The 12,841-nt window shown below is 44.6% G+C and overlaps 1 protein-coding gene across 2 annotated transcripts in view; it reads left to right on the forward strand.

Moving 5' to 3' along the window:
• SLC12A8 (solute carrier family 12 member 8) overlaps positions 1 to 12,841 on the forward strand; it is a 47,429-nt gene that overhangs the window by 23,342 nt on the left and 11,246 nt on the right. For both annotated transcript variants that reach the window (XM_017740256.1, XM_017740257.1), the window contains exons 6-9: positions 1 to 107; positions 7,026 to 7,113; positions 8,241 to 8,328; positions 11,446 to 11,592. In XM_017740256.1, coding sequence (XP_017595745.1) covers positions 1 to 107; positions 7,026 to 7,113; positions 8,241 to 8,328; positions 11,446 to 11,592 — 430 coding nt within the window. The remainder of the gene's footprint in view (positions 108 to 7,025; positions 7,114 to 8,240; positions 8,329 to 11,445; positions 11,593 to 12,841) is intronic.

Below are 12,841 nucleotides of genomic sequence, written 5' to 3' on the forward strand. Positions count from 1 at the left end.
CTTCGTCGGCTACGCGGAAGAGCTGATGTTCAACAACACGCTGCCAGACTACAGCCAGGGGGAGTCCTTCTTCACTGTTTTTGGAGTGTTTTTCCCAGCTGCCACAGGTACAGTAAAGTTTTATCCTCACCTGTTTTTTCCTCCACAGGAACATTTTGGAGATGAAGAGAAGCAAGGGGAGCTCCTCTGGGCTGTGAGGCGATGAGAGCAGGACTGCACTTGGCCATAGCAGACCCAAGTTGTCAATTCAAAGGTTCAAGCTTCCCTCCAGCATCTCAAATTTTGTGCACTCCTGTCTTGTTCACTTGAACATGCTCTTCTGTCTCTGTGGTCAGAAATGGCTGGTGAACATTATGGGTTGATGTGGCGGTGTAAATCCTTCCCTGCCGAGGACAAGGCTCAGGCACTGATCTTGGCCAATGCTGTCAGGGCAGAAGGTATCAAGCCTATTTAAAAGAGCTGACCATAATTTATCATATCAGATGAGCCTTATGACTTGATTGCACTGGGACAGTGGGAAGAGCACAGGAGAATGTTCTCTCCATCTTACCTCAGCAGGTGGCTGAGCTGGGCTCAGGCCATTGCCCAGGATGGACCCACTACTCGCTGTGTGGTGTCACAGGTTCATCCTTGAAAGTCAGCAGAGCTCATATTTATGAGCTTAATTAGATACCTTCTTATTATTCATTCCCTTAAATTACCAGGAAGATGCATGTCCCCTTTCCAGAGCTGACAATCTCCAGTGGGAATGCAGTAACTATCAGTTGAAGTTACAACACCTTTTGTTGATGCTGGGTGTTTTAAGCTATAAAAAGTACTGATTATAAGCAGTTTCCATAGCAATGAATCCTTGGATTACAGAATGAATTTTCAGAGGATTAGCTCTAAGCAACTCCCTGGAAGTTGCAGAATTGCTGCGGTACAAGGAGACAAACTAAAAGGTTTTGTGAAATAGATGGGACTGGAGGAATGGTCTGGTAGCAGAAATCACTTTGTCAGGTGCACCTAGTGCAGGACTTCAAATTTTTCTTTGAGATCCTCTCTCCCACCTTATCAGGCTGGCTATTGCCTCTGTGTAGACTTCCTCCTGGAATACTCACCTTTGGTGCCATGGAGAAGACGTCTTCTGCCCTCTTCTTTGTTGTCAATTTTGATTGGCTCAAGTGAGTCCCCAAGAGAAAAAGACCTTCCTCGTGAGCTCTGCCACTGGTGTAGGAAAGCAGGGTTTTTTCCAGTTCCCTGGTTGTAGAAGAAGGAACAGTTATGACAAAACTGTACAGAAAATTACTGTGATTAGCCATATTAAATGATTCTTCATCACTGCTAATGCTTGGCTGCTAGGAAGAATGCCAAAGCTAATAGATAAAATTTGTTTAAAGCCCTGGCAGCCTGTTGCTCTGTTTAGTTAGCAGTAGTAATACCAGTAGTAATGTCAAACATTCTCTGAAAACACAGTTTGGGATGATGTATAATTACTTTGGTTGTTAACACAGCTTTTTCATGTGTTCTTTTTAATTGCTTGGTTATTTACAGGATTTAAATTATTCCTTCAGAGTAGCAGTGCCAGTGGTACCATATAACATCACTATCACTCCTCTCGTTGCTGTTGGGAGCACTGTGGAGTTCAGGAGCCTCATAAAATGCAGGGCTGTGTTTGGTGCTCTGCATGGAAGAGCTTGTGGTCTGATTAAGAAATTTCTAGGATGGGAGGCAAGACTTCTCTGCTGCCAGTGCTGCTGCTGCAGGGCAGGCAGCGTGATGCAGACTGCGAGCAAGTGGCACTGAGGAATGACAGGGACAGGTTAGCACTGCTCCCAGGCTGTCCCCTCTAGCCTGTGGTCCTCCCCAGTGGTACCCACCTCTGCTGGAACCCCCACAGTGACCCAGCTGAAGCACTGGAAGCAAAATCCTTTGCCTTAAGATACAACAGAAATCTGGGGAGAGTTTCAGCAAAACAATATGCTGTTTAGTTTTGAGGGGTTACATTGAGCCAGTTTGAAACAGTTCTTTGACCCAGAGCAATGCTCTGTTTATCTTTAATTATTAAACGTTGTGTTTACCCTTTTTAATTTTTAGCATATGCTAGTTTACAATTTAAGATGCTGTTTTGATAACAAAGTTTTTTAAAAAATGTTTCAGAAATTGTGAAACACATTGTTTGGGCCTTTCTGAGATGAAATGTTCCTCTTTGAAGTGAAACTATTTTGATGTTTTCAGGATAGGCTTTTTCCTCTCTCTCTCTCCAATGGCTATCTGAATTCAACCAGTTTAAGTCTGGTCTCTGGGATGTACTGAAAAGTGGCTGTAAGTTGCCCAGACATAGCAGTGAAACAGAAATGTCTGAAATGCAGGCTGGTAGCTGTAAAAGCAAAGAGGGCAGCCACTTCCAGAAGAGGGAGCAGGACCTGTGGAGACACCCTTGCCAGGACCAAACAGGCAGGAGGAGCAGCTGGGGACATGCTTCAGCTCATGGGCATAGGATGGTCATCCCAGCAGACCATAAGCATCATGATGCCTCCTACGAGCATCCTCCTTGGATTGTTTTGCTCCAGGTCAGGTTGTTTTCTCTGCTCCTCTGTGTTTTATTGATACGACTCCAGCAATGTGAGTGAAGCTACCCCAGTTTTATGGTTGAGTGCTGGTGAGCAGAGGCTGGTCTGTTTGCTCCCTGTGCATTAGCTGTTTAATCCATCTCAGCTGGATGTTAAGTGCAGCTGGCTTTATTCCCCCACGTTTCTCATTTAATCATAGGGAAGTAGCCAAGAGATCCAAAACACACATCTAGAGCTGGCCTAAATGGGAGAGCATGGGCATGGAAGACTCAGATTTGCTGGCTTCAGTCAAAAACTGAAATACACGCTGTGGAAGATGTGAATGTGCCCCTATAGAGATGCTGTGCATTAACCAGATGTTTTCCTACATGTTTGTAAATACCTTCTTAATGCACATGTTTTGCTGCTGTGCTGTGATAGGTGAACACTTGGCTGCCCACCCAGCCAGGGCTTTTCAGCAGGGAGGGAGTCTCGGGAGCCGCCTGCCCACAGCCAGCTCTCGGCAGCAGCCATGCAGCCATCAGTGCATTTTTAAAATTAAGATAAATGCTGTTTCTGTTGTGCAAAAAATGTTTTTCTACTGAAATCCCTGAGGTTTTCTGTCTAATGAAAGAAGTGTGTTGTCTTGTGATACAAGAAAGTAAGATGTCGTTTGAAGCAGCGTTAGTGGAAAATATCATCGCACAGAAACCAGTTCTGAAATAAACCATATTTGGCACTTGCAAAATGACAGCAAATAGATTTAGAAGTTTTGGGCTAAGTTATCAGATGATGTAAACTGGCACAACTCCATTGAAGTCTATGGCGAGGTGCCAGCTTACATCAGTGGAGAAGTTGGCTCTTTAAAAAAATTAGCCACAATTCTTATCTAAGATTTTCCATTCTTTGCCTCCTGGGTGAAGGGAAAAAAACCCACCTTTTATATTTTATGGTATGTTCACTGAAAAATGCACTGGGCGTTTGCAAGAGCGATCATATCTGCGATCATAAACCATGGCTGGTGGAGCTGATGGTTGTGTCTGACACACAATGTAGGTGGTCCCCTCATGCACGTATCCACTGCCTGGATGATGCCCAGGACCAGATTACACTGGGAATAGCAGCAATGTACAGACTGTCTCAGCCATAATTTCCTGGCTGGGTTGACTGTGTTTTCGTGCTTCTTTGTCCAGAAGCTTTGTCACTATCTGCTGCTCTCTTCGATAATAGCCAGTGTGGAAAATCCAGCCTGCTATCTCTTTGAAACAGAGAGGTGGATAATTTTCTCCATGGACAATCTGCAGATATGATTGCTTGAGTTCAGAAGGGATTGGCCATTTCCCTAGGGATAGTCTGTGTCTGAAGGAAGGAACATCCCGATTTTTCTGTGTTGCTGAGTTTTAGGTGCAAGTGTGGGGTTTTTCCTCTGTGGAGCAGCCACAGTCTCTGACAAGGCTTTTTGCGGCTTCTTGCAAGTCGGATCAGTTCTCTGGCAGGGGCTGACCGAGGCTATGGATGATGGAGATTGTTTAGGATGTTACTTTTTTTTTAAATAGTCAGGTTGTCCCTTCATTGAAAAGTGGGTTGCTTACTCAGCTGCTTGCAAAAGACCCTCTCACAATGGCTCTTTGGCAGCTGTCATCCTGTCTGGAAAATTACTTTTTGGGTGGTGGTGGAGAGGTGGCTTTGGCTTGTCTATACATCTATACTACCAGATTGTCCATACTTTTGCACTAGTTGGGTCAGTGTCATAATTGCAGCACAGAGGAGATGGCTTTGGCCTGAGTGGCTGAGAATATCTGAGCTGGTTCCCTCTGTGGTGGCCTTGACCTTTGGTTGTGGAACCCGTGAGACTCTGGTGACCTCCTGGGGGCCCTGACAGAAGCTAGTGGTGTGCAGTGGCCTGGTGTGACCCCTGGTCACTGCTGGGCAGGAGGTCAATCATCAGTCTCAAGATCCTCTTTATGCAGGCTCTGGGAAGTCATCTCCTGGCTGCTCCTGAGCATGAGTGGGTCTGTGGGAGGGAGGCAGTGAGGCAGCCCAGGCTGTGCAGTCATTGCTGTGCCGATGACTCACGTCTTCAACTTTTTTATGTTCAGTCCAGAAAATGCCATTTTGGTGTTTCCCCAGTGCTTTGCTGAGGCAGGACTTTGGATGAGGAAGAGGTGACTCAAGCTGGAAGATTTAAAGGTGGTGCCAGATGTTTGAGAAACTTGTCCAAGAAGCACATGAGATTAACAGCTGTCCTCCTGACAATACTTTGTTCCCTTTGGAAGAAAAATTCAGAGAATTCTAAGTTTTCTGCTTTGTCTCTGAATTGCAAAGTAGCATATCATCAAAGAGTGCTTCATAGAGACTTTATTTAGCATATTTGTGACCATTTCCATGGACTTCTGCCTTCCTAACTTTTCTCACCTCTAGCTAAGCTATTGTGTAGCTGTTTGAAAGGAGCAGGGCTTGAAATCTGCATGGAAGCTTTATCTAGAGAAAACCAGAGCAGCAGACAGGCTTTTAGCTGTGCTGTTCAGAAGTATATCCACAAAATAGTCTTCCAGGAGAAAATGAAGAACTCAATTTGTAATGCTTTCAGTATGGTGTCAAGGATTCAAATCTGGTCTGAATTTGGAAGAAAAACTCTTCCAGGAGCTGAGGAATGCCAGGATTCCCTGGAGACCAGGGAATGGTTGTTGGGGCTCTGGCTCCATGGTGGAGATGACAGGAAAAGATGGATGTTGAGTGGACTGATCAAGGGGGAAAAAAGAGATGATCAAGGAAAAAGCATTAATAGTAATAAATAAATAAAGCCCTGGTTGTGTTTGGCAATGTGAGAGTGTCTTGTGCCCATTTATGTGCTGTCCCCATGGCAGGGCAGCAAGGAGAGGAGGTGTTACAATTCCCTTTGAGCAGACGTGGAGATGGTGCTATGAAGATGCACAGCAAAGCCTGGGACAGAGCAGAGCAGAGTTCGTGTTCCATGATTAGCAACGGAGCCATTGCTGACAGCCCACCAGCAGCCAAGGTCTGTAGGGAATAGGGAATAGGCAAGGCATCCATCTGGCTGATTTGGGCTTGTCCCCTTTCCCCTGGGATTGGTCCCATGGCTCGTCTATCCTTCATCCTGGGATAAAACCTTTCCAAGCAGCAATCAATGTTTGAGCTTTGAAATGCAATGGGCTGTTGCTGATTTAGAGCTGTAGTCACTCAGATTTGCAGCTGCAGAGACTGACTTTGTCATTCTTATGCCCTCTGAACCTGAGGAATGGCTGCTGGGCTTGGCAGCCGTGGTGGACTGGCGTGCGGTCGGTCCCCTGCTGCCGGGGCTGCCAGATGCTGTGAGTGCCATGGCACTGGCGTCCTCCTTCCCATTGTTCTGTGGTGATCTCACCCTGGCTCCAGGGACCGTGCCATCAGCACTGCTGCCTGGCTCCTGGCCCACGTGTCCTTATGAAGACGTAAGTCTGACATCCCAGGAGGGGGACAGTGATGGGCAGAAGTTAGAGTCTTAAAGTCTTTGGTTCTGCCTTCAAATTGTCCCATCAGGACTCTAAATCGCAGATTTTTATTTATGTATTTTTATTTATAGCAGATACCTGAAGTCTTCTAAGAAAACTTTTGGCATAATGTGACAAGGGAATCTCTGTTTTCTTGATAAGTCTGGTATGACTTGTCCTTCAGCTATGGACAAAGCCCCTTAACCAATCTGTACCTTGGCTTTCTAGTCTTAATAGGGAGACTGTAATCCTCTTCTTCATCCTGTTTCCCTCTCTTGTGTCTTTAGATGTAATTTTTTAGGTTAAGGAGCGTCCCTGATTGTATAATACCCTGTACTCTGGCCTAAAATAACAGTTCAGTATTTTATTCTTAGCCCTACCATGTGTTTTCGATGTGACACTGGGACAATCACTTGCCCTCTCAGTGTTTATGTTTTCCTGTCTGCAAGGCAGAGATAATGCCTACTTCCAAAGCAGATCCCTCGGCTGGAAGGTGCCACCTACGTGCCGAGAGCACTGTTATTCCCTCTGCTAATGTGATCATCATTTAATATGGACAGGACAGGCTGTCCCCTGTGAATGCAGGGACCTGTAATGGATCTGCTCTGGGGGTTGTACCACCTGCTGCATGTGCTGCCCTAATGAACAGTGGCATTTCTCTTTTCAACAATCGGGCAGCATTGTCTTCTGTTAGGTTTGTATGAAGATAAGATGGGTTTTGTTCACATACTGTTTCTTTTCCCCCCAGCATTGTTCAAACTGGACAAAGGGTTCTTTGACATGTAAGTGGTGACTTGCTTCTATTAAAGACATGAACAGTTTTTTACCAAGTAATTGGTGGGAGCCAGTATTTGTCTGTGTGGCAGTGCAATGAAGTGATATAGTTACTGTTCTGAAGCAATCAATGAGCTGATTGATTAAATTATATTACATAGTTCAATGTGTGTTATATATACTACAACTTAGATTGACTCTAAATTGCACTTGTGTCTGCAAAATACAGGTGTGATGGCTGGGTTCAATATGAGTGGAGATCTCCAGAAGCCTTCTTCCAACATCCCTCTGGGGTCTCTGGCTGCTATTGGTACCTCGTAAGTCATTGATTGGGGAAAATTTGCTCTGCAGACTGCCCTAAGTGTGACCAATCCATTTCATATTCCCATCAACCTTTCATTACTCAGCCATCTGGAAAATTAAAGTGTGGCTCTCATTCAAATTGTCATCCTTTACCACCAGGTACTCTGGTGGGTTGGAGGAGACGTTTGTTGGTGAGGATGTACTCAGTCCTTCTGCTGCTGGGTGGGATCTGTGCTGGTGCTGGGGTGCTTGTGCAGCTGCAGCCTGGCTGTCCCAGAGTGGGATGCAGAGTTCTCCAAGGCTTGGGAGGGGGATGATTTTGTCATTCACTGCTGTTGATTTCAAAGGGGGTGGGGGGTCTGTAGTTCTTTTTCTTTTTTCCTTTGTGTTCTTCTTCTATATAAATAGAAAAGGAGTATCAAAATTTTATTGGGAAAATGGGGCCAAGAGAAGTGAGACGACCTAGCCACCTGCAAGACCAGGGAAACAGAGAAGCCCTGCATCACCAAGTAGTGCTCTTCCCAAGGGAATGCTACTTTCCAGGAGAACTTTCCACTGCTACATATTAAAAAAAAAAACAAACCCTCAGTAGGGGTTTTCCTGCCTGCTTTCATTGCCATCTAAATTGCCTTTGAAATTATTACTTTTAATCATGTACCAAGGTTCAGTCAGGAAGGAAGAATCTTCACAATTTGGAGGTATCACATGTACCCATCTATCCAAGGCTGTGGTCATTCCCTTCTCTGCTCTGGGCTTAACAGACAAAATTATCCCCCAACCTGAGTACTGGAAAGGCCAGAACACCAGAAGAGGATCCTGGCTGAGGCTGCGGAGCTGTGCTGTCAATGTTACTGCCAGGTGGGGGGACCTGTTTACCTGCAGATCCATGGAATCACAGAATGGTTTCGGCTGGAAGGGACCTTTAAAGGCCATCCAGTCCAACCCCCTGCAATGAGCAGGGACTTCTTCAACCAGATCAGGTTGCTCAGAGTCCTGTCCACCCTGACCTTGAGTGTTCCCACAGATGGGGCATCCACCACATCTCTGGGCAACCTGGACTGTCTCCTGGCTCTCCTAGTGGCAGAATTCTCAATGGTCTTGTCTTGCTGTGAAGAAATTGGTTTATTTTTGTTGTTTGCAGGTGGTTTCTGTACATGGTCTTCGTTTTTTTGCTGGGAGCCATTTGTACCCGTCAGTCACTCCGCTATGACTTCATGATAGCAGAGAAGGTAACTTGTGTTTTATATAATGGTGCTTTGCCATCTGCCTTACTGAATGCTTGACTTTCCAAAAGCCTAAGAAATTTGGGTATGCATCCCTTGTTAAAATCCAGGGGGATTTCCTCATTGCAAATCCCAGTGTACAACTGATTTGAATAGCTCTGCCTTCACCAGCATATCCCGTAATGCCAAACCTTGGCATAATCACCCAGCAAGAGCTTTAGGAGCTAAAGTATGCTAATGTGGTCTAATGATAAATGCTGTATTTTATTCAGTATATCCTTTCTTGTTGGTGAAAGCTTAGACCAAATTGAAATCTCTAAAGAACCCCCCCTGCTTATCTTTACTAAGTCAAGCGAAGCTCACATTTCCATATCCAGCCAGCTGTAATTGCAGGGCGAGCAATAGGATTATTAAACTCGAGACATTCCACACAGAGTATTTACATGAGGGGGGTTTGTAGTGTAATACACAATGAACCTCACCACTGCAGGCCTCTAGAAAAACAGCAAGAGATTTTGGTGTGTCCCATTGTCTTTCTCTGGATGGGATATAGAAGGGCTAATTTTTTGTTATTCAGTGCTATCCAAAATCATGGGTTCACTGTACTTGACACTATTTCTTGTGATTCATTTGAAGTTGAGAAGTTTACATAGTTTGACCTGTAAGATGGTTTTAATCTAAAATATCAATTTGAAGCTCTGGCTTTGTTTCTTAAGTAATTTCAGCCTTAAACTTCTCTCACCCCCCAAATAAACTCCCAATTATTAGTGGGGCTCTGCCACCTCCTGCTGAGTAAAAAAACACACCTCTGTGTCAGGGAAAAAAAGAGTTATCTGCCTTCTGTAAGGCAACCTCTTAGTATGTCAATGACTTAATGGGCAAAAAGTGCAGTAACCAAAAGAATCAGCTTTCAATGAATCTGCTGAAGAGAAAGGGATTGTTAAAGCTATGTTTTAAATTCAAAACCCTCAGGGGGGAAATGAAAAATCCCCTAGCAATGAATGAGAAGATATTTAATAATATCAAATATAAAAAATAAACAAGCAAGCAAACACCCCCCTTCCCCCAAAAAAACCAAATTCAGTTTTCTTTCCCCTAATACTGGACAAACAAATGGTGCAATCCCAATATTCATGTTTCTTCTTTGAGTTATTAAAAGATGCGTTAGATTTTAATGATTTTGGAGAGAGGGAGCAGGGAGAGATCATTACTCCCCCAAACTCTCCCTTTCTATCACAGGTGAGCAAGTGCTTGGCTGCCTTTCTGTTACAATATTTTTTTTGCTTTTTAAACATAAAAATGAGGTTCAGTAATTTCATTTCTAATGAGCTCCAACTGCCAATTCCTTGCAATGTATTCACACTCTTCGATGCTCAAAACCCGTAGCAAAACCTTTCATCAGCCTCAGTGAGAGGGACTCTTCCCCTCTAACCCTGATTTGAATGTCAAGTAGCACATTTAAATGCAAGCATTTTTGGCAGCTAAAATAATATATGATGTCTGGCACAACTGTTTGTTTCTTCTGAGTATTTCTCAGAGCAGAGTAGGATTAGAGGAGAGGAAAGGGAGGATTCCCCGCTGAGTGTCTGTCTGTTGGTCTAATGAGAGCTGGTATCTGCTCATCTTCGCCTCAGGTTCCTTCTGTCCCACAAGATACCATTCACAAGGCCAAGTGGATTTTCATGGGGAAATGTTGTGGTAGGAAGACTGAACAGTTCTGGATCATGACAATAATTTCACATGCTTTCCCCATCAGCGAGCTTTTTATGGCTTTTTACCCAACCTCCTTTTTGCTGCCTGCAGATTTCGTAGACAAGAAAAAGTCAGATGTAGCTTGAATCATCTTTAGCCATGTAAAGTCTTGTAATTCCTTCTAACAAAACCTGTGCCCCCTGCCTTTAATGGGGGAAGAAGCTGGGAGGGCCTGTGTTCATTTAGACCCTCTTTTCCACAGTAGGAGGGGTGGGAGCAAAGGACATGTGGCATGCAGGGGACCTGCACTTGGTGACATCCTCTGCTACAGATGTCTGTCTGCGCCTCCAGCACTCGCTCCAGAGGAGTTTGGACATGTTGGATTTGGACCAAAATGTGGGGTTTTCCTCTCTGCCTGGCCTTTGTGCTGGAGTTACGCCCATGCCTTGCCATTCTCTGTGCCTGGCTGCTGGCTGGCAGACTTGTGTGGTCCTGCAGGACTTGGGGGTGTCTCAGGTGCCCCTGGACCTTGGTTTCCTCATTTTTTCTGTCCGTGTCCTTATCCTGCGGTGCCAGGAGCACTCCCATTTCAAAGCTTTCTTGCACCATGTTTGTATTGTGGGGTTTTGTGTATTTGGGTGGGGTTTTTTAGATACGCTGTCTGTGCTTGCAGCTCTCAAGAGTGGGGACCTGCTTAGGGGGACCTCAGTTCTCAATTCTGTGTGACAGACCAGGAGCTGCCCTTCCTTTCCCTCCACACCTGCAGGAGATGCTCCCAGCTTGAAAGGGTGCTTCAGAAACCAACCTTGTTAGCACTGTGGCTTTAAAATTTTTTTTAAGTTTCACGTTGGCCAAAGGAAATTCTTTTCTCATTGAAGACAGGAAAATAAGGTCATTGTATTATATCCTTTGGAGCATGTTTTTTGAGATGCCATTTACTTAAGTGGCAATTTTGATTTGGTTTTACTGTGGCTTTTCTTTCAGGATTGGTTTTCCCCTCTGAGACACAGGGGTTTGTCTTCCTGTTTTGGATGGTGGGAAGCCTGGGCAGCTTTTCCTGTATGATGTGCTCTGTATATAAGTGATCTTGCCTGAAATAAACTCACTTCCAGTTACTTAAGGGGAATCTAATAGCTGCTGCTTTGCTGCAATTGCTCCAAGTGACAAAGAATTTCTTGGATATGAGCTTGTAAAATGGTTCTGTCGGTACAGGATGTTCAGTATTAAATTACTTTTATGGGATAATTTTCCTGTATTAATTGCTTGTACTTTATACCACAGACCAATTAAATTGCTGCTTTCCCAGGGCTCGCTCTGTTCATTTAACAATGTTACAAAATATGTGATCTCTTAAAATACATGTATTTAAGACTGCTTGGGTGTCTTTCAGGCACAATATAATGAACTTTGCATTCTCTCTGCTTCCTCCAGGTATCCTTGGTGGGTTTTTTGTTTTTGCTAGGGCTGTACATCTCATCCCTGGCCTCCTGCATGGGAGGGCTGTACGGAGCACCCAGGATCCTGCAGTGCATCGCCCAGGAGAACGTGATCCCCATGCTCGCCTTCCTTGGACGTGGGGTTAGTCATCCTTTCTCTGGGATTGCTGTCAAACCTTCACCTGAACTTAAAAAGCCAAGATTTCTGTGTGTCTGTAGAGTGAGATGGGGGATGCATGAAGAGGAAGGCTCAGGATCTGGTATCCCATGCATAGGCAAAATAGCCAGGAAATGGGTGGTTTTATGAAAAAACCCAAGCATCCAGCTGCCTGTGGTCCTTTCCCTGCCTGTCCACTGTGTGCACTGCCTCTGCTCTGAGCCCTCCCATGGGGTTTGGCACTGTGCAGGAGCAGCCCTGCCTCACCATCCTGGCATCTCTCTCACCCGCCTCCGCGCCCCGGCCTGGGCTCTCTGTCCTGCCCCCGTGAACACACAGCCCTTCCTGGGCTGTCTTCAGTCCCCTCCCTCCCTCTGACCCATTTCTTCAAGATGTCCCCACTAAAACAAGCACTTGTGATATAGCTTTGTCTGTGGGGTTTTTTTGCGCACACCTTATTCATGCTGGTGCTGATCCTGACCATGACCGAAGGAAGCACCTACCTCTCCTCCACCCTCCTGTCCAGGGCAGAAGCCTGAAGCTTTTGTTCCAGCACTTGCTGAAATGGATGGTAACTGTCTCTTTACCTTTTATGTGTTTTCTTTCTTCTTCTTTCCTGTGCATTTTCTTTGATCTGTTCCTATCCTCCGTGGTAACCTCATAGCCAACCAGTTGTGACGCTGTGGATTCAGTCTGTGTGCGGTGGAGAAGAGGACACTTCTTTGTAAGATAAGGTGCCTTTTGGACACTATTAAATAAAAACAAAGAATGGATTTGAAAGGTTAAGTTAGGGGGCTTCTAAGCTGTAGATATGCCTTGAAACAAAGTCTTGCTTGGAATATGACAAGAAGCTTTTTCCTTGCTTTGTGAATAATCTTTATGCATGAGTCATTCTACAGACGTCAGTCAAGGTATCTGTCACCAAGACCCTGTAGTCTTGGGCCATTCATCTATGCATGATTTTCCCCTTTTCTGAATAGAGAGAAAATAATTCCATCACTCTCAGTAACCTGCAGTACCTGTCTGAACAGAGTGTCTGGAAAAGCCTTATGATGCTCTGCTCCTTCAGAGCAGCTTGAAAATACAGAAATATATTTTTCAATATTGGTATTTATGAATGTTTTAAAATATTTTAATGTTTTATAAGTATAATAATTTTCTCTCCATTGTTTTATGTTTCTCAAAGTAATTTTCTAAATTAAAACTTATAATAATAGCAAAAATAATAGTAATG

The sequence above is a fragment of the Corvus brachyrhynchos genome, unplaced genomic scaffold (assembly GCF_000691975.1).
Source record: "Corvus brachyrhynchos isolate BGI_N302 unplaced genomic scaffold, ASM69197v1 scaffold126, whole genome shotgun sequence".
NCBI classification, from domain to species: Eukaryota; Metazoa; Chordata; class Aves; order Passeriformes; family Corvidae; genus Corvus; species Corvus brachyrhynchos.